General features: G+C 33.6%; 2 protein-coding genes across 4 annotated transcripts in view; both read left to right on the top strand.

The window, feature by feature from the left end:
- Positions 1-20,058, top strand: part of LOC127870745 (uncharacterized) — a 38,516-nt gene extending 18,458 nt beyond the window's left edge. Inside the window, exon 7 of the transcript XR_008044899.1 lies at positions 16,790-20,058. The gene's annotated coding sequence lies outside the window, so the exon portion shown is untranslated. The remainder of the gene's footprint in view (positions 1-16,789) is intronic.
- Positions 276-20,058, top strand: LOC127870744 (uncharacterized). 3 transcript variants are annotated; one of them, XM_052413186.1, is made up of 7 exons: positions 276-458; positions 8,805-9,472; positions 10,730-10,888; positions 11,681-12,026; positions 12,185-12,304; positions 12,545-12,765; positions 12,962-13,163. In XM_052413186.1, exons 2-7 carry the CDS (start codon positions 8,918-8,920, stop codon positions 13,013-13,015), a joined length of 1,455 nt encoding a protein of 484 aa, XP_052269146.1. In that variant the 5' UTR covers positions 276-458; positions 8,805-8,917; the 3' UTR covers positions 13,016-13,163. The 3 variants fall into 3 exon arrangements, with proteins under 3 accessions (XP_052269146.1, XP_052269143.1, XP_052269145.1); XM_052413183.1 differs by having other exon boundaries at positions 12,545-20,058; XM_052413185.1 differs by lacking the exon at positions 276-458 and adding an exon at positions 5,753-5,897 and having other exon boundaries at positions 12,545-20,058.
- Positions 20,059-22,603: the final 2,545 nt, after the last annotated feature.

Below are 22,603 nucleotides of genomic sequence, written 5' to 3'. Positions count from 1 at the left end.
TACTATGTATGTTTACAGTAAAAATACATGCAAGCCCGGCATATGCACGAACGTACATTATCTTCGTATTTACACAAACATTTGTCAATAAAGTTTTACGATAGACACTCTTCAAATTCATAGAACACATAAAGCTTTACCTAAAACGTTTTTTTTTCCTTTAAGACAGTTTAGTGTTTAGCTTTATCAGATTATTTATAACCGTCTTAGTTTGTCGCGTTTACAAGCACGACAGAACTCTGCACGATGTAAAACGCGAACATAATTCTGAACGATGTCAATATCTTCACAAGCAAACACAGTTTACCACACACAATAATGAACCTTATCTGAGCATTTAATAAACGATCAATTGGTGGGCTGGCTGTCTACCATGATATCATTATGCTGTTACAACCGAATGCTTATAAAAGGGTCGACAATCATGATGAAGGACTACACGTTTTAAAACAGTCTACGTAAGTTAATTTAACTTCTATATCCATTCACATATTAAGAATGGTTGATTTTGATTAGTATAAGTAGTTAGTGGTAATAAACTATTTACGTTCGATTAACAATTTGCAAAGTTTAACATTTATTGCACGCATGGGCCTGAAATAGTTCATAAGTAAAACTACAGCTAATATTGTCTTATTATACTATGCATTAATGATTTAAGTGCACTTTTCACTTTTAAGAGACTGTTCTAACGCACAACGTATTCAAATTAATATAGCTTCCTTATTTTTAAACGGATTTGTTTGAAATTTGGACCAATAATAATTCAACACATATTTGATAATTATTGTAATGTTAATTGAAATTGATAAACAAAAAAATATTTAACTAAACAAATTAAAAACATCACTTCAAAAGTCAAATTCTCAAAATCGTACAACGTTAAATAATAACAATGTGAAAAGTCACAAATTCGGGTGTCTAATATCTTGTATGTGTCCCCATGACTCTAACAACGTGTACACATCTCTTTCTCATTGAAGCCACGTAATTAAGAATAAAACATTGCGGCTTGTTTCGCCACTCTTCCACAAGGGCCTGCCCTAATTCACGCAGATTAAGACTTTTCTAACGCACCACTTTTAAAGCTTGAATATCTCATAATTGTGTAAAGGTTTTGCTAAAAAAAAATTAGATGTGATCATTTGACTTCATTCGGTGCAATCTTGACTAAAAACGGAGATATTCAAGTTTGAAAAGTGTTGCGTTAGAAAAGTCTCGAAGTGTATTAATGGCAGGATCATTTTAGCAAATCGTTGTTCAAATAAACTTGAATCGCCTTGTTAAACATCTCTGATACACAAACCTTTAAACGATAACTTAAAGCATGCATAACGTAATATTTGTTGGGTAACCCTGACCTACACGCATTGTGATAACTGAGTAAGTTAAAGTGCAGCATTTTTTTGTAATGTTTTCTTTCCTATTTGGTCAATTATTGTGGAACTATTCAAACGACAACTTCAGATGAGTTCTACTTCACAAAATTACTATTACTGATAATGAACTGGGAGTGAAATATATCATTGAATATAGTATCATTTTCATTAAATATTGCTTACCGAGGAGAGTGATCTTTACTGAATCCGAAGGCGGAGGTAGACATAAATCTTTTAGGGGGTAATATTTACTATACCCCGAAACATGAGACTATCTTTGATAGTGACACTTGTTTTATAAACTGTATAAATCAAAGCGCTATAGGCACAGAATACGTTCGCTATGACGATAAATAATAAATACGTTTATGACGATACAATCTTGATAACGAAGACGATGGAGATAATGGCGGCGATGTTAGTATGGTGCTGTTATTGTTGATGATTGTTGTTAAAAACAATGCATTCTTTGTTCACCATAAAACAATATATTAACGTACCTATAAATATCATGTTTATTATATTTGATGTATCATCCATGTTAAACTAAAACTGCCAAAATTTGAGATTTGTCAAAGCGGACAACATTCGGCGCGCTCAGCGTACATTTTGTTTAAGACTATTAAATGTAAAAATGTCAACAAATAGTATCGCTATATGCAGAGGTTGGTCAATGCACCTTATATATAGACAGATATGTCAGGATTGTTAAATATAACAACGCTATGTATGGCGGATGGACGAGCCATAGATGACTGAACCAATGACTGACTGATTTAATTTATACATAAATCGGTACCATATAACTTTTAGAAAAGCTCAAATACGAGTAGGGAAACAGGCAGAAATGCTTGTTTCTGTCTCAAACGTTTGCATTATTGGTTTTTATAGTTACTCCAGTTCATTTTTTTAAATATAGTCCTAAAGATTATTTTAGTAGTTATGAATGGAACCCGACTCCTTCACCACTGAATGCATCTTTATCTTAACCTTCAGATTTTTAAAGGATTTACAATACAGCAATTAACAATATCTAATTTTATTGCGAACGCTTTTTCGTACATGAATTGTCTTCATGCGTTGTGGTGGATGGGTAGGCACACTTTATGACAAAGGAAACCACATCTTGAAAGTTGTTTCGCGTATTTAATTTGTAGTCCGAAATTATTGATTTTTTGATCACTGGGCTATTTCATGATTTAGAAAAAGGACCTGGTCTTCCACTATGGAGGGACAGTATCAACAAAACTGCAAACTGAATTATTTGATTTTATGATTGTATTCGTATTTGTATATCGCAGTGTTATGAATATTTGATAAGCATTCTTACGAATCAGTTTACAGATGACAGTAACTTTGTGTGATGTAGTGCCGTCACAGCATGTATTCAATTGGCATATGGATAATCCGTTTCGGAATCTGTAAACCAGTAAACCCAAAAAGAGCACTAAACAGAACAAGTTAAACAAAATGTCAAAAAAACAGCTTAAGGCTCAAAGAAACCTATATGCTGAAGTTGCTTTAGTCCCTAAAATATGTATTATTAGTTTTATGACCTTGAACAATGTCTTCCATTCACAAAGAAACAATCGTGTACATGCTTTCCCAAAGTTGTTATTTTATAAATGGCTGGGTTTGCCACAATGAGGAATTCCACCAGATATAAATAGCCCGTAGCATCTCTTAAATGTACTACCTTGTGACTTTTTCCAGGATCAATTACAATAGCACCAAGATGCCTTCTCTTGTAACATGTGCATTTCGTTAAACATAAATTGACGAGTTATCTATCAAATCCAAATCTTATCAAAATACGTGTTTAAAATCGCTCATCGTGATTAAGTATCTTTAAGAACACGGTCCACGGTAAGATACATAAAATTACTTCGCCGCTAGGATAAGCTTTTGACATGTACCTGAGATGTTCGTCTTGATGCATCTCAATGTCACAATGACTAAAAGTTTTTATCACATGATTTGGCGTTTTGCGGCCTTATTGAAATAATGTTTTGCAATTTTAATAACGGATTGAACCTTCGTTTACGCTACTGGATCATATACTTGAATTCATAATTATATTGGTCAATGCGTTGAACTATGTGTACAGCCAATAACACGTAAAATGAAATTGCATCAGTGATAATGGTGATTCCGATAATGTAAACAACGAACGAGAGAATACGTTCTCATTTTAGATGAATATTTATATATATATATATGCAATAAATGGGCGTAGGCTTTATTTAGTACATGTTATAGCGAATGGGACGTCACATGATTTGAGGTCATCGCGTATGCAATAAATGGGGGTAGGCTTTATTTAGTACATGTTATAGCGAATGGGACGTCACATGATTTGAGGTCATCGCGATCAAGTTGTAATGTTAGGGCTTAATCAAACAGTAATATCCAGTAAAACTTACCAACTATTATTTTTGTCACTAAGGATATAAAATCAATGTGAAGTATAAATGGTACTTCAAGCGAGGGCATTAACAGACCACTGAGAACCATTGAAAGCATGATAAAAGTACCAACACCGTCACCCAAGTATTACATGGACTTGGCCACAGTTTGGCAAAATGACAAATTTCAAAAGAAATAGTGTCCTAAATAAAAATACACGTATAACGCATTCTACATAATTAAACCAGCAATATAACTCCATTGAATAAACAAAATGTTAACAATATCGGTTTCGTTATGAAAAATCGTCAATCGGAATCGGTAAAATAATAAAGCGTTCGTAAAGAGGCAAATGTGAACTTACCGGTAGAATGCGTTTAAAAAGCCCAATATTATAGTAATATACCAGATTGGTGTATTTGTACAGAGTTCTCTTCAAGGACTCAGGTTAACCGTGGAACTTTGTTTTACAGATACTTATTTCAAATAGTATAGTTTTGTTTGTAAACAAAGTGATGGCATTTAAAAAAAAATGTAATCAAGTCCTTTAAAGTCTTCTGGTTCGATAAGGTGGGGATGGGGTAGATGTTCGTACTACAAATCTCACGGTAGATTCAATGCACAAGCCCTTTAGGCAGATTGTCAGCATAATCATGTATATATATGAATATAAGCGTACAAAATAACCATAGCATTTTTGTTTTAAAAAATCTTGTGAAGGAAAGGACGTTAAAGTTCAACCAGACGAGTGTGTATAACTTTTGTAAAGTAAACAATAAATGCATAAGAAAGAATCTCTTCCCCGTGACTTAGATTTAAAGGTAATTTCCCTCGGTAAAATGCTTTTATACTAGACACGGCATTTTACAGACATTCAATTCATCAAATCTGACAACGGAAAGATTCCGTTAATGACCTTAGAAGAGAATACTGTTTTACAAAATAAACACGAACGCGTTTAACATCATTACATCCTTTGTCGTTTGAACATTATTCATAACATGTTTTTCAAAATTACAAATCAGGTTAAATATACTGTAGTAAATAAAGCGATCAACATATACTGTATTAAATAAAAGTGTAAACAATATTCAGTAGCAAATAAAAGCCGCAAACAGATGCTTTAGCAAATAAAAGCGAAAAACACGTTTGAATGTGTTTAAACTATGGATTTTACCATACTTAACGAACAACTGCGCATTGACTTTTTACTATATTTTCTATCTCTTCATGCGAAGTGAGTAGTATGTGGAAAATGCGGCTAATAAAGGTTACTGATTTGGCTTCCTGAAACACAATAACAGTCAACTTCATAGTTTCCAAGATCAAAGTATTGCTATGCTGCGAAAATGACCTGACCTTTTTACAAAACCAAAACACAAACCGTTCTACTTAAGAGCGCGCTTCTATACATATTCGTCTTAGAAGACTGTTTTTAACAAGGAACAACTTCAATCGAAATTAGTCTAGTCCTTAATAAAAGAAACAATGTTGACCTTTTCGATAATAATATATTGAGAATGTACCAACTTCACGATTCTCATTGTGTAGGCCGATTTAGGAAGTTTCGCTTATTAGAAGTCCTCTATGACTTTGAAATAAAAACGAATGTTATCACACTGGTGAAACTTAAACATCAAAGCAACGGTTCGTTTTGAAGTCATTGTCATTCAAACTTATCTGGATGTCGTGTTTTCAAAATCGTGCAGGCATAAAATAGAAAATACTGTTAGATGTGTTGACAATGTTAGCTTATTTAACTACGATGGATCTTTGCCTGGATGACCTTGAAATAAGTATTTTATGTATGCAAAAACGATCTTATAAGAGAGCTTACAATGACCGCGTCATTATTTAGTTTGTGTCGCAGTTGTTTCCCATAGCCAGTTACGAAAAAGCGTTCGCAGTTAACTGCTGTATTGTAAACTTCTTTTAAACTCTGTCAGTTGTTAATTTAAAGTGGGCGTTGTAATCTCGTTAAATTCATCAACTTCTTCTTGAATACACTTTCCACGCTGGTCTTTACATAATTAGGAACACATACTTACAATTAAGGAAGTGGGCATATTTTAATTCACATGGTGTAAACGTTAATTTGGAATATATATATTGGTAAATGATGTTTTTTCTATGTTAATAGAACTTGTTAGAATGTGTTTTGTTACTATAACTGTCAGTGATTGAATAAATGAAAGATTCTACACTTTGTAATTAACTTTACATGAAGCATATGAGGAATATTTTGTTTTGTTTAATTTCCTAACCGCAACTATTTAATTTATTCTTAGTTTGTATGAGAAGCTACTCTTTTCTCGATAACGTAATTTACATTTGCTAAGGTATGTTATCTTCATGGCAGATAGGAAAAAATGACAACGTATGAAGCAAGATTAAAGCGTTGATGGCGACATTTTTTCATTACTACTTTCGCCTTTTAAAGTACTAGACGGACGTTTCGGATATATTTAATTGTAATAATTATTATATTAAGATTACAATTTGTTCAGAGTTAAATGTCGGATTCAACGACAACTACACTAAGTACAAAACACCAATTATTTTTTTGTCTAACGTGATGAAAATGAGCGTTGACCTAACAGTTACAAATGGGGACGGAAACCAACCACAACTAGAATATTTAAGCACCATTGACACAGTTCATCATCGATGTACAATAAAATACATTCTGGTGGGTGAAAATATTATTTATACCATGTTCATCTTTTATAAATAATTATAATCCTATGAAATAACAGCGAAATACGTGTCATGGTCAAACGCATGAGATCATATTACTATTAAATAGTTCAACAGGCTTTAAGAACTTACTTGGGAAAAGCATTGAGGTCAGAATAGTGACATCATCTTACTTCATCTTAGGCATTCAAAGAATCGTTTTGCAAATTGCAATATTTTTGTTGCTCGATTGCATTCCCAACGTTATTTTGACAAGTATGCCAATGCATTCCATTACGACCATTTTCTTGCACAACGTATCAAGGATGCAGGGTCACGTGACTTTTTTTTTTTTGGGGGGGGGGGGTACACCTTTTAACTTTTACGGATTTAAACGACGGCAAGTGGTGCTTTATTTCCAATTACTTAAAAAAAAAATTTTCTTAAGAATTTCAACTAGTGAATAAAAGACAGATTTTTATGCTGATTATGGCAATGTGAAATACATCAGAATTACTTTATTTTATAAGCATGTGTTCTGGTTAAAAAATCCATTTTACTGCATTCATTGTACACGGTTATGTGACACGCAACGTGAAATTATGTCACCGATTTCAGACGTATTCAATAACTTATTCTTGTAAGTTAAGATATCGGCACAAAATGCAAGAAAACCTGTCTATTATGCACTACAGATTTTTGCAAACGTATTTCAATAACTTTACATATTTGCAAAAATTAGTTCTTAACGGCGTGATTACATTCTCTCCAGCCCGTGTGTAAGCCCCTGTAAACCCCGTTGATTCTGAACCCTGGTATCAGCACTAACGCCTTAAATTTTCGTCTGTCTTCACGCGCATGCGCTCTTTTTTCCTTTCTGCAAGAAATGCTGCCCCGCCCCACCACATTTTTGCTCAACTAGAAAAGAGTTTCCAAATCAGACATGAATACATATGAGCTAACAATAAATTAATGAATAAGAAAGGTATGTCTTAATTGTACTCCTTGGCTCGTTTTAACAGTGTATCCCCATGTTTACTACTACCAAATGATTGTTACCTTAACCTTACGTGTAGTGATTCACTCTAGAGATAACATATATCGATGAATTTTACAGATGGTAAATTATTTCCTCAATGCACTATTTTGATACTGGAATAGCATACTCCAAACTGGTATTACCAACACTGTAACCATTAACCAGTTCGAGCCTCAATTACACGACATTCGATCCATGTCAAGTATTCGAAATGTCCTTTACTCAATATCGCCTACATACCGAATTACCATTATTAAGCTAAATATCTTCAGTTTAACGGTTTACAAAAGAGGGATAACTTTATTTACATACACTACTAAAATGGAAAAATAACATCTTAATATCTTCCAGTATAAATAAATGCAATCAACAAAATAGTTGCCGCCATAATGTCACCCATAATATGATAATCTGCTGGGACCTCTTAGTTCAATTCTAACCCGCTCAAGTAAATTGCACGGCCTTATGTGACACATTATAACACCTTTGTGACACATTATAACACCTTGATCTCATACTCTTGTAATATTATGTTCCGTATTAATCACATAAACAAATATTAGAAGGACACGCCATCGCAAATGGTAAATATATGTGCCGAAATGTTTTCAAATACTTTCATGCATAAGCAAATTATAGAAAAGCCCTATTTTTGGCAATAAAGTGATGTAATTTTAAAGCTCAGCTCAAGCCATATAGGCGAAAATGTGTGCCAAGTAATTTTTAAATGATTCGTTGCATAATCAAATAATACTGCGAACAAGCAACATTTACACAATAAAGGACTTACTTTTACCTTTTACCTAAAGTTCGACATTAAATTGATGAAAGCCACTTGGTTCTTCTGTGCGACACAACGTCTCAAAGATGAACATGTGTGATACGTAATTTGAAATAATTCATCAAAAAGTCATTTTTAAGAAAATTTAGACCCTATAATTTACAATAAATTTACAGAGTTTTGACCTTGATCCTCAAAGTCTGTCCTTGACCTAAAAGATAGCCACAATGTCCATGCGCGTGACACGCCGTCTGATAAGAGAAAATATATGTATATATTGTACAGTTCGGACAGACGAGCAGACTTAGGCTCAGAGCGATAACAATATTTAGCCGCTCACGTACCCTTTCTTAACACTTAGTTGATGTTACTTAATCTAAAAAAAGGATGAAGATAACGTCAAATTGTAAACGTAAGGGGAGACAAACGAATAATACAATGATTTTTTTCTCTGCATGCATTTTTCATATATAGAAAGTTGTATCCGTGATTTTGTGTAAATATAATTTGTTGTCAATTTCAGATTTTTGTAGGAAATGTTGCATAATTTTGGCAGTTTTGAATGACACAAACCCTTTAAACAAATAACACGTTTTAGTACAAGTTAAGAAAGGAAACGCACAGGTGCGGATAAGCATGGCGGATTACAAGGACATAATTCGTAAGCCGGAAACCGTGAACTGGTTTAAGGCGGCTATGGGTTTGAACATCACAAGTGACTGCCTGCTCGTCATTGTAAAGGGTATTGCGCAGATATATTATGATAACATCCGTCAAGAGATCAAGCAACAAAACGGTATTCCGGAGAACGTTGTATGTAATCAGTGCAACACTCCAAATGTTGTGCTATGTGATCCTCAGAACAAATGCTGCAATCGCGGTAGATGCACATTTCACGAAATTCATAAGCCACGAAATTGTCCAATAAATAATTTATGCCATGAAATTCGTCAACAAATTGCAAAACAACACCGTTTTTGCAATCCAACCTGGATAAACACGGATGCCTCTAAGTGGTGCACAGATCCCTGGCATATCGCAAAGTGTTTTCTCCCCAAAGATGGGTACAAGGACGTCAACCAAGCAGAAGATACCGACTTCAATGGACTAGTAAATGTCATATACAACTGCGAATACTATGAATCGTATTTCAATAACGACCTGACGGATAAGGAAAATGTCTGCACGAAGGTATATTTTATACAAAATGGTCAGCAATTATTTTATCAAAACGTTATACTTTTGCAATTCGAAACACATTTTTCAGCGAAGAATGCGCTTTTGTAAGCGATTTATATTTATTTAATGCTTAATGATAAAATATTAAATATTGTTTGCAAATAAAGAAATATTTTCTCAATGAGGACTTCTTTTTAACACAAACTATTTATCTTGGGAACTTCACAATTACAGTTTTTATGGTCATTCTAAACACACATAGACAGCTGGGTTTTTAAATCAAAGCATCGTTAGGTAATACTTGTTAGAAAGGTCTTTCATCGTGCATCGTCGACAATTTTATATTTATGAGGCTTTAAAATTTATGCATATTGTATACGAAAACACTTATGAGTTTCCATTCTGTTACCTTGACTTATTGTAAATTTTATCTAAGCTTGTAGGACAGTTTACCCGTTAATTAATGCTGTCTTACTGCACCAGTAAACACACGACGGTCCTAGTTATTACTCTTTTTTATACAACCAGAAGCAGCCCCAACAAATTACGTATGATCAACTGAGCATTTGTATTGCAATCCAAAATTGCACATAAATATTGATTGTATAATCCAATCACTGCGCATTAATTATTAAAAAAATCCTGCGTAAATCATAATTACTTATTTATTTTTAAAGATAGATTACTAGCTTTGATAGCGTTTTCGTCGGATCGATATATGGTCGGTTATTTAACGTAAAATTCATCGATAATAGGAAACCAAACTTCTCCTTAAGTAAAGATCATGAACCCATCCATTTATTGATTCTCAGCCTACAAAATAACTAAATGATTCTTTTACAGATTTATAGTGAAGATTTCTTCTTAACACTTCTTCAAAACATTACAAAAATCGATTCATTTACTAAGATCTAATCATAGGAAATCGCATATTATTGTATTCCATAAAATGTAACTACCTATCGTGTTGAGGAATATGGAATAAAATTTGATTGATATTGTAATTGCACTTATATACTTCACAACTAGTATGTTATTTAATAAGGTATAAAGTTGTAAACGATTTTAAATGGTACGATAATTCTGACTTGGACACTCAAAGGTTGCGCTTGAATCTGAGTGTGCGTTTACAATTGATTTTTTTAATAAAGCAATTGTTGTTCTTACCAGTTTGAGGCATGGTGGATAATTACGTACGAAGTTTACGTAAATGCTTCAAAAACCAAATACGAGCAAAATGATAATCATAAATTTGTTGATAATTTTCAGGCCAGAGAGGTAGGGCGTACCGTGCGACATAAGACCACGATGTCCATGACCAGCCAGGACAGTAACAGTGCCATCGACACTCTTGTAGCGCTATTGCAGAGCCTAAAACACGCCGATCACCAAGCTGCGTCACGGACGACAGTAGACAAGTTAACTCAGGTTTGACATGCGCAGAAACGCGGGTTATACATCGGGAATAATAGTTAACGTTATGTTTTCTTATTGCAAATCGTTTGGTCTTAAATTAAATTTAACTCTCTTAAAACAAATCAATGGAGTTGACTCTTTTGAAACAAATCAATGGCAACCAACGTAAATGATTATCATGAAGAAGAAACTTGTACATGTGCCATTTGTTCCCAAGACGTCCATGTTAATTAGTAAAACAACCGCGGAATCGTAGTAAATTGAGATAAAAATAAAGTTTAATCTTAAACGCCGTGATATGGTCAGCTTTTGGGTATTCTGTTAGCGACTGTTTTTATCCTCATAAAACTTCTGCTCTGGAACCACCTAGCACGGTTTGATCGAAAATGGCAAGAATATTATGGAGTGTTTATTAACAAAACTGTCGATTCGAAGGAACATCTTCTAAAAAACGTTTGTATATGAAGAAAACCGATTGCTGGAATTTTACATTAATTATCCTGTGATGTCTTACTTAATGATTGATATTATGAGTTTATATAATACATTTCCAAAACTGCATTTTATTATTAATGATTCTGAGATGACCCATATTTAAAGACTACATGATATTTAACGGACGTTTTATGCAATTATGCATTCAATTATTTGTTTTTTCGTTAACATCTGTCCCAAAGATACATACACACTTTAAACATCGTTAACATCTGTCCCAAAGATACATACACACTTTAAACATTCTTAAGTTATTTTAATTGATTGGTATATATTATGATATAATTCTCGCACCAATATTTTTCACAGCTTAAGAATGGAACACTAGTTATAACCGATGAGGATATTGCTATAACCTTTGAACACTTCAAAGAAACTTTGACAAGAGAAATTAAAGACGTTCTTCAAGAAGAAAAAAATTCACTTGTAAATGTCATGGCAGATGCGTTAAAGATTACAGGAAAAAACATCACTGAAGAAATCATTCACACTGGAGATGGTCAAATTGAGAGGATAAACAGTCAAATTGATAGGATAGAAAGAACAGGTGATGAAGTGATGAATAAGATAGACAATACGTTCACAAAAGCAAAATCGTCAAATGGGGATGAGACTACACGGCCTACAGTTGAAAATCGGAACTGTTTATCATCTAGTAAGTGATATGAATTTTAGTGCACAAAGCCATTATTAAATAATTATTAAGTTTATCTGAATTGCCTCTAACACATGAAACATACAAATGCGTTTGAGGACGGTCAGGGGTATAAGGGCATACACAAGGCCATGTATTGTAAACTATTTATATCTTAGTTTGCAGGTCTCTTCGACTTTGCTGTGGCTGTCGTTTGACTGGCGATGAACCTACATCACTCTTAACAAGCGAACATATTAATGTGACAATAAAGTATGAAAGAAACAGCGCTTTAATCAGTAGGTGTTATGTATGATTGTGCACGATGGTAAATTAGAAATGTGTGTTCAATTGCAAGAGATAAAATCATTAAGGGAATGAATAAAACAGATTAACTTCTTTAATATTCTATTTCGATTTAAGTATGCGCCAATCTTCGAAGTGTTTTTTCTCTAAAACATTGTATATTATATTTAACAACATGTCTCCTAAGAAATTTAGTCATTTTTTTAACAGCTCGATGTTTTGATGTCTTGCAGAAATACAAAAATGGTTAATCAAGCAATACCAGTCCATGTGTGTTGTGCCTATTTCGATGCTGGATTCTGGCATCGATGTACCTTTATCACGGATATACGTGACCCCGTCGATCAGTGAATTGAAGAGAGGCCAGAATGGCGGGAGGAAAGCGTTGCCTTCCTCTTCAGGAGATAGAGATTTGAGTAGCTACAAGGAGCTACTGCATCGTGATGGAAAAGAGGTAAATACAATTTACATTCAAGGTGATCAGGGATGCGGCAAAACAACGTTTTGTACAAAACTCGTTCTTGATTGGTGTAAAGCCCATTCGGAAACCATGAGCAGTGCCACTACCAGCAAGGAAACATCAAACAAAATGACATTCGATGATCTTGATACTTTGCGAGACTACACATTTCTGTTCTTTGTGTCATTAGGTGATTACAGTGGAGTCACGTGTGACGTTAGTCAGATGGTTGAGGATGCTATAAAGCGTAACAGATTAGATTGGACAGACCGTATTTGGGAACATAAATGTATTGTTCTGACCGATGCTGCTGACGAATGGCATCACCCTTCTCCGCCATTTGACTCTGCTTGCAAGTGCCTAAAAGACCGAACAATGCCACAGTATTTGCAAAGACAAAACATTACCAATATTGTAACCGCACAACCATGGAAACTTGCCGATGTCAACATGAGCGATACTTTAACGCGTTTGTGTAAATTATCCGGCGTTGTGGACTATACAACTTTGTCGAAAAATGTGGTAAGTGTTTTAGCTGAAAAAGACGGTATTTCTCAAGAGGATCAACAACACAAATACAGTGAATTCTTGAAAACAATTACCACGAACAACATTAAAAACCTTATCAAAATTCCATCTAATTGTGTGCAGTTAGTTCATCAGTTTTATGTTGGACGTTTAATAGAAGAATCACTGTGTGCGATATACACCAATATGCTAGATATGCACATTACCCGAGGATTGCAAAAACTTCAAATTGAAATTGACAGTGAGGAAAATAAGAATAATGAAATACCATATATATTAAGGAAATACATAACCGAGGATCTGCATAGTAAAATGTCGCTGATTTATTCCGCAAGTAAGTTTGCGTTTAAAACTCTAACAGACACTAATAGACAAGCATCATTTGTCTTTCCAGAAGACATTATCAAAAAGCACATGACGGAAACAGAACGTACGTCCTTACTTAAAACAGGAATAATCACACAGAGAAAATCTTTGGAACTTAGCACACGAAAAAATGTTCCATATATGTTTGTTCACAAATCAATCCAGGAATATCTAGCATCAGTGTATATTGCAATAAATCCTGTAGAAATGGATGCAAACCTAAACGCGCTACAACTGGCGTTTAGTGAAAGCAGACCAATTACGGACATAGGTCAGTTATTCATCTTTACGTGCGGAATGTGTCCATCCGCGGCTGAAAAAATATCAAAGCACATCATGGATGTAATGACACGCGGCATGGAAAGTACATTGCTGGATAAATCAGTCCAGAACAAATGTGCATTTGACCAGTGTTATGAGGCACAATGTATGATACTGGATGGCTTTATGGAAAGTAATGCAACTAAAACGCCGTTCTTACAATTGTTCATCAGTCATATCACATGTGAACCTGCTCAGATCAACGCAGACACACCGTTAAATGCATTACTAGATATGAACATAGCAAACATCGTTAGTCTTAATGCATCTATCATCTGCAGCAAATATACTTCACAGGAAATAATTTCACAAACCAGATTACAGCAAATAATTTCCCAATCGAGAAAAACACTTTTGTATCTGAGTCTCGAAAACAAGGGTCAAATTAATTTACAGGATCTAAAACTCAAGTACCTTGGCTGTGAGGGAGCGACCGATTTAACTAATGTAGATTGCAGCAATATGGTTGAATGTTCTTTATCAGCAACACCAGTAACAGAAAAGTGCGTCTTCGACGCGATGAAAGGCACTGGTAAAAACATTAGACTTCTTCACATTGACGTTTGTAAATCCATAGACCTTCTCTGTGAAGCTCTTCCACATCTACCAAATCTAAATATATTTGAATTATTAAATACGGCACTGGTTGATACACAATTGCATGACCATATGCCTGAATCAATCAGGTGTGTAGAGTACCGCGCTGTAATGGTTTCCGAGCATGTTTTTAAGTCGATGGTAAAATGGTCAAAGACACGAGACGTACAATGTACATTATTTTATTGCAACATCGCATTTCCGGACGAGACAGACATAAGTCACTGGATAAAGGAGCAGGACGGAATTAATATTAAAGAAATACTAGGAACTGAAAACAATCTTAAAATTGTGTGGTGTAATACTAATAGTTTAAAGTGAATAGATAAAGTACTTCACATGGCTGTGTATGGGGTATGATATGTATTGTTTATATAACCTGGCGAAATACATACTACATGTAGAATAAGTTAAAGGTTGAAGGTTTAATGATATTTTTATATTATAATGTTATTAATTAGTTGAATTCATATTGGCTTTGTTATTGAGCTGAAGACAGCCGTATTGCGGCCTCAGGACAATACGGCTGTCTGAAGCTCAATAACAAAGCCAATATGAATTCAACTAATTAATGACAATTTTATTAATTTACTTTATAATATTATTCAGCAAGAAAGGCTTGAATTTTACTTTTGAATTACAGGTTTTTGCTATTAATTGAAGTATGAAGTTTTGAAAAATAGCAGAATTTCTGTTCTATAACTTTGTCTAACTTTTTACCTGTTTATATTCCCATGCAAAATGCTTTGAAAATTTTATGTACACCAAAATACCTTTTAAGAGATATATTGTTAATTTAAAACGAAAATTGAATATTGTTGCAAGAGGAAACAAATGTTCCATGCATTTAATATCAGAATAATAATTATTATTTCATTAATATTGTAATATGAAGGCGATTTTACTGCTAAAGCATAGGAACAATAGTATGTATACTTAGTATATGACGAAAGATGCTTTCAAGACATTACATGATGCAGGAACACAATGTGACAAGTCGCGAAATTATGCAAAATTTACCTGAATAACATTCCAGTCACACCGTATCCACTACCGTTGTTTTTTTCATACAACTCAGAAAGACAATAAGGATTGAAAACTTACTTATTGCCATCAGGAATTGCATTTATAATGTGTAAATCCTCCATGATTTCGAGTTAGTTTTGATGTCGGCGTTCATTGTAGCTGTTGTTATTTGGGTACCGTTGTTATTTATGCAAAAATGCTCAAATATTGAACCTTACTGTTGTGGTTAAACTGCACTATTGTTATTGTCGAAAAAGGTAGCTGAACAGGGACGCTGAATATATAAGGGGCTGATTGCTTCAAGTAAACTGCAATATTATATTTTAACGATTTAAACTTTTGCACCAAAACTAAGCATACAACTTCAAAGAGGCGTCCAAAATTGTCGAAATTTTAGATTCTCATATAAGGCCGAGTTTTTCCTGGTTTCTGATTGGCTGAATCTCGTATTTGCCGACCTTTTTCCGTATTTGCCGTGTTTTTTCCATATTGGCCGACTTTTTCTCGTATAAGGCGAGTTTCGAGCTTTATTGGCGAGGCTCGACTCGTATGGGGCGAGCAAATTGAACAAATTCTCGTCTAATATTATAAAGTTAATTAATAAGTCTGTGTATTAGTCGCAACGAACACTGTCAATACAACGTTTACATCGTTGTCGAACAGTTGAATAGGCAACGGACATACGGTGATGTCTGTATTTTATTTCTGTCTTAATCTGCTTTTGAAAAAATCCATTCACATTTTGCCAATTTAATTTCTATTGCGATATTTGTGATATAGTTTCGTTACCACAATACATATTAATATTACGAATTTCAACAAGTCTCCAACATGAACTTGAAGGTTAAACAGGGGTTTAAATGTATGCTGTTAATACGTTCATGCCACTAGATGTACATGTATATGGATGCATGCATGTACTAGAAATGGCTGCATATATGTAATACAGATCCTTAATCATAATAAGAAGTATTATTGACACATGCTGTAAAGGCCGAATGTGAGCAACAGTAAAACAAGTTATTAGATTTTCACTATTAATAATTTAATATAATTATGTGTGCATTTAATAATGAATTATCTTATGCATTTTAATATATGTCATGGTGTGTTTGGTTTCTTATTTTGGAAACAAACGAGAAATATAGAAATCATGCTAAACCTGCATCCGCACTTCAAGGTTTATGTGTAGTTTAAATGTAGTATATTAGTGATTATGTTTGTACTTATTCATTTCATTCTAGCAAGAAAATTCATTTTAAAAACGAATTTTGTTAAAAACGAAAGTATAATCAACATCCGCAATGAAATCTTAAGCATTATTCCAGGTACACAGAAAGGTGATAAAAATATCCGATTACATCAACATTTACCCTATTAAAACGTGTTATGTATTTCTACGTTTTAGTCCGGATATTTCGTGTTAGATTTTGATACCATTACGCCATTTTCTTTAAATATTTTTATTTAATGGAATTGTGTACAACTATCACAATTATGTATGTTCGATTACAATAAAATACTTGTGTGATTTAGCCAGAATGTTTCGCCTATTTATTTATTTGTTTGCCATGTGTTTTACCAATATTTAATTCTACGTAAATTTGACCTGTGTTGTGTGGATGCGATATAGCTTTTTTGATTGAACACGAAAACGCCTTTTTGTTAAAAGAAACTTATATTTTATTAATGGTGTATTTCGGTTATTGACATTAAGTTCATTAGATATGTTTAGTCAAGTAGATTTTTTTATTCAAGTTGAACTTATGTTAAATCTTGATGTACGTTGAGTCCTGTTTGATTCTGTTGAGTAAAGATGGTATTATGGTTAGTCAATTTAGAATTGTGTTGAGTAAAATTGACACAATTATAGGTTAAGATGGTATTATGCTCAGTAAATATAACATTGTTGAGTCGAATTATCATTATGTTGAATTTAGTTCACATATTATTGAGCCAATTATGCATTAGGTTAGTTAGGTGGGCCAATAAACTAGTTGGTGGAGTCAAGATGCGATTATGCCGGGTTAAATAGACAATATATTGAGGCATATAATTATTGTGTTTAGCACAAAGCATAAAACGTCTAGTTGTATAAACTTTAAGTAAAGTCAATGTATTTTAATGTTGCTTTCCACAAATGATACCTTCGACCAATAAAATGCATTATTCAGTGATGTGGTTCTTATGTTCAGTTCATATAAAAACTAAACGTTAGAATTATAGCATAGTACAACACGTTATATTGACTGAAGTTTTATATAACGACATTATAGTAACGGTTATGGTTTTAAATGCAAACTAACTTGCCGAATAAACAACTGACATTTTACTATGCAGATCAACGGTTATATATTCCTTAATATACCTGGTGTTTCTTTAAACAAGTTTCACCCATCGCCTAATTCAAGTTGATGTTTCGACAATCCTTGGTGTGTATATCGCAAACAATGATCCTTCTATTAATAACAAAAACACTCAACATGTACACGTATAACGTTTGATATAACCTTATGCCGGATTAACTCAATTTAACCCAAAAGAATGTGTACATCATACATATTTTACCCGATCTGATTCAAACTTTACTGAGCATATCGAAAACTGGACTGAACCAAAAACTTGACCCAATGCAATGTCAAATTGATTGAACAAAATGCCAGTCTGTTCAATATAATGCCAACATTGACTAAACACTATTTCAGCTAGACTAAACCTTGTAATTACTTCAGCTGTAGGCTAATTTTACTCAATGTAGTGTTAACTTAAACTTAACCTTGATTCAATTTTAACGAAAATTATGCCAACATAACTTAATCAAACTGATTTTTTACCCAATTAAATGCTTACTTGATCCAATCTAACGCCCAAAAAATCTTATATTAACTTGACAAAAAATAGATGTACCGGTAGTACTCAACATAATGCAATATCGACTACACGTAATCTCGTTTTAACTTAAATTACTCAATCATGTGTTATGTAATCCAACATAAAGCTGAAAGACTCAACCTAATGTCATCTTGACTTAAAATAATTCATTTTCCAACATTATGATTTTTGAAGCAAACATTATGTCAAATTGACTCGACCAAGTGTATAATTGACTCAACCGAACTGCCATCGAGACTCGACCGTATCCTTTTTTGACTCCACGTTATTCCAGTTGGGTCCAAAATAATGTCATTTATTTTGACTCCACGTTATACCAGTTGGGTCCAAAATAATGCCTTCTTTACTCAACATAACCTTGACATGACCCGATATATTGCCATCTAACCAGGCATAAAAGTTTCTCTCACACAGTGCAGTTTTTGCGTTTCAAACGTATGATTGTACATATCTGCAATGTTGTCATATTTCTTTCTTTAAAGGTTGTTAGCATGAAAGCTTGTTTTTGTTATGAGAATAACCTTTGTGTTAGCCTTTCGTCAACTAAACATGTTATACTTTTTTTGGTAATTACGATGCTAGTATTATTCTTTAGTAGCTTTAATAAATATACAGATTCCTATTTTTATAATAACTGTACAAAGGCGTGTCCTCGAAACAATTGCATTAAAAGTTAGTATTAATAGCTGCCTCAAAAAATACAATTGTTTTATGATAAATATTTGATTAACTTTTCTTGTGTTTGCATACGTTTTTATGTTATGTCAGGGAGTTTACTATTTCTTAATTAATACATAGAATATGTTACCTAAATATCAAATGTAATTTATTTCGGCTTCTTCATGAGACATGAAGTCGTGTTAAGATATTTATTCTGGGCTTAGCGTGGAGATAGGCCTCCCATTTTACCAGTTAGCAAGCGTTTCCGTCCTATCATATATTTCATATAATGTTAGCTAATGGAAACAGTAATTTGTAATTATTATGTTTGTAATTATATGTTTGTAGAGCGTGTGTGTATTTTTAAAAGTTACGAGGTCCCTTCGTCTCTAACGTTGTATAATGTGACGACCATGAGTGTGTCCCCGCGCTCGTACCTTATTAAAACACAATTTAACAGAATTTTGAATCAAAGTAATAATTTACAGGTTTTGAGTTTTTACTGAAAGATCCTTAATGTGCAATTAAGATATGCACAAAGCAAAGGATTGCAGAAACTTTAACTCGACGAATTGACACTGACGGGAAAAGATGTGATACTTAAGAAATAGTAAACTCCACTGAGGTCCCTATGGCATTATAGTGACCAGCCAGGCAGCCACAAACCGTATATGGACCGAAGCCGTAGACCGATGCCTATATTTGTTTTGGACCAATCAATATTGAACGTTTACTCGATCGTGTGTTATTTTAAAACTATAAATGTAAGAGCGATGCAACCGTTTTAAAAAATGCATCGACCTGTAATTTTGTAATCCTAATATATTAATGAAGTTCACATGTGTGTTGTTGCTAGTTGTGTGTTAAAATGAATAAATGTGTGCGGATATCAAGCTATCACATGTTGTTTGAAGTTTGTTGTTGTTTTGGTTTTAACTACAATTATTAATTTTAATTAGTTCGACTTTGTTTACCTTAATTCCTTTATCCGATCCTGTAGTGCATGAGGAAAACAATTAAGAACGCAATAAAGAATTGTGCTTTAGATGGAATCTGTTAATCTGCAAGCTTTTAAGGAAAGAAACCGTGAATAACATAAATATGTGATTGAGAACTCTGAGGATAGTGTGTACAATTTAATATGTATTCAGCCTTTCACCTAAAAATCTCAATAAATATGACAGCAGTTTTTTTAATGATATCTCTCACGGTTGATTTTATTTTGAAATACAGTTTTTAGACATAAACACGGCAACAGATGGCATGGCGGTCATGATTATTTAGAGGGGACGATTGAACTTTACCGGTACGCAACACTTATGCATAACATCAAACAGCGTACCCTAACCCTAACCCTTAACACCAAACACATACCAACTAACGCAACACCTTATAATCCTTTTTATCCTATATATTTCCTTAGTATCGGGGGCTACCGCCCCCAAACCCCCGCTTTGTCGATAGTGGTAAACAACTGCGTACCGGTAAAGTTCAATCTAGCCTGCTAGAGTTGTTCCCCTTTTTAATAAAATTAAATAAATCTTACAAACACGTCACTGTTTATTAAAATGTCTTAGGTACTAAACATGTTTCGGCCATAGCCTTCATCAGTAGTACATTAATATAAACAAATACAAAGGAAGTGACGTCAACGTCATACAATAACGTAACGTCGTTTGGCGGAAAAATATATAGTACATAATATTACATAATACATAATACAAAGATGGATCAGTGATGATACAACAGTCTATTAGTAATAATATAATTTATAAAAAAAAAAACTTAATAAAACTTATTCTGTGTACGTCGTGTTTTAAACGACAGACCGGGTTCTATCCAAAACATCGTATCCTCAATACTATAAAGATTGTTCATAACAGAGTAGAACAATATTTCAAAGATAGAACTTGATCATTTATTCCAGTCTGGTTTTCGGGAGAAACGGTTTAAAATGAATGTATGCTGTATGCGATGTTTCTGCCATATTGGTTTTAGGAAAGAAAACATCTCTAGTGCACAAACGTTTTTTAAGAGAACATGCTGCCAGTATAGATTGGTCAGTCATAATGCAAGATCACGTGACTGTGTGGGGTTCCCTCTTTTAAAGTTAATGGATGTAAACACGGCGGAAAGTGAGGCTTTATTTCAAATAACTGTTTTAAACAACTTTTCTTAAGCATTTCAACTAGTGCATAAAATACAAATTTGTATGCTGCTTATGGACATGTTAAATACACCAGAATTACTTTATTTAATAAACCTGTGTTCTTGTTCAAAATTCGATGAGTACTAGACGGTTTTTGCTTCACGCAACGTAAAATTTTGTCTCCGATTTCAGACGTTTTCAAGGATTTATTCTTATAGGTTAAGATGTCGGCACAAACTGCAAGAAAAACTGCAAGAAAAACTGTATTGCATGCACTCAAGATTTTTGCAAATGTATTTCGATAACTTGAGATATTTGCAAAAATGAAGTTCTTGTGATTACATTATGTCCAGCCCGTGTGTAAAAACCCGTTAATTCTGCATCCTGTGATGCACAATAAACAATTACTACATTTAGATTAAACTGATGACTCCTATGTGGTCCAGATCAAAAGGTAAGGCCACAGCCAGTATTGATCAACGTAACGTGTAATGGTACATCAAATACATCTACATTTTCATTCAAATATCTTCTGTTAATCCAAGATCAACACTTGTCTTAAAGTGGTATAGTCATTAATTATATGTATATATCTCAGCATTCCAAAACGTCTTGCATTTTGAAAATAGATGTTGATTTTTACACTATCCCTTAAAATAAACTGCATATTTCATAGAATTAGTCAGAGTATTTCGCAATCTTTATCCAAGGGCCTATGTTGGTCAACGGACAATCAGAATCGTTTGCGTGGTTACCGCTTAACTAAAGAGTTGAACAAATCATGTTATGTCACATAGTTCAAGTTAAACGCAAGATGGCCACCAGCTACATGGACTACATAAAGTCGTGTTTCGCAAGATACTGTACATTCCGACAACACAATAATTAGGCAGCAAGGGGTTTTCAATCAGATTAAAATATCAGAATCGAGATAACCGAGAAGTTTGACATACATAGACAAACTTAAGTCGTTAGTCGTTTTCATCAAGAACCATTTTCTCAAAAGCATATATACTTCGCATTCACAGTTTATTTAAATTGTTATGCCTTGTCGAAGATCCGCGCGATTTTTATAGCCCACTTTTTCCACATTAATACCGATTATTATGATGTGAATGTTCTGTTGATAATGTGCGAAAATTCACCGATAATTATTTATACTGATTATATTTATACTAGCCTTTTTCGTGGAAAATGAAAGTTCCACTAAAAATAAAAATGTCCGGAATCCCGATGGTAACTATTTTATTGAATACATTTCAGAGCGGATCCCTAAGGTATCTGAACTAATTT

This window comes from Dreissena polymorpha, chromosome 3, assembly GCF_020536995.1.
Source record: "Dreissena polymorpha isolate Duluth1 chromosome 3, UMN_Dpol_1.0, whole genome shotgun sequence".
Classification (NCBI taxonomy): domain Eukaryota; kingdom Metazoa; phylum Mollusca; class Bivalvia; order Myida; family Dreissenidae; genus Dreissena; species Dreissena polymorpha.
This window is presented reverse-complemented; position numbering and strand designations above follow the sequence as displayed.

Coding starts and splice junctions, on each gene's coding strand:
- LOC127870744 (XM_052413183.1), top strand. CDS start 8,918: ATGGCGGATTACAAGGACATAATTCGTAAGCCGGAAACCGTGAACTGG. Junction 9,473..10,729: donor AGGAAAATGTCTGCACGAAG/GTATATTTTATA, acceptor GATAATTTTCAG/GCCAGAGAGGTAGGGCGTAC. Junction 12,027..12,184: donor TCGGAACTGTTTATCATCTA/GTAAGTGATATG, acceptor TTTATATCTTAG/TTTGCAGGTCTCTTCGACTT.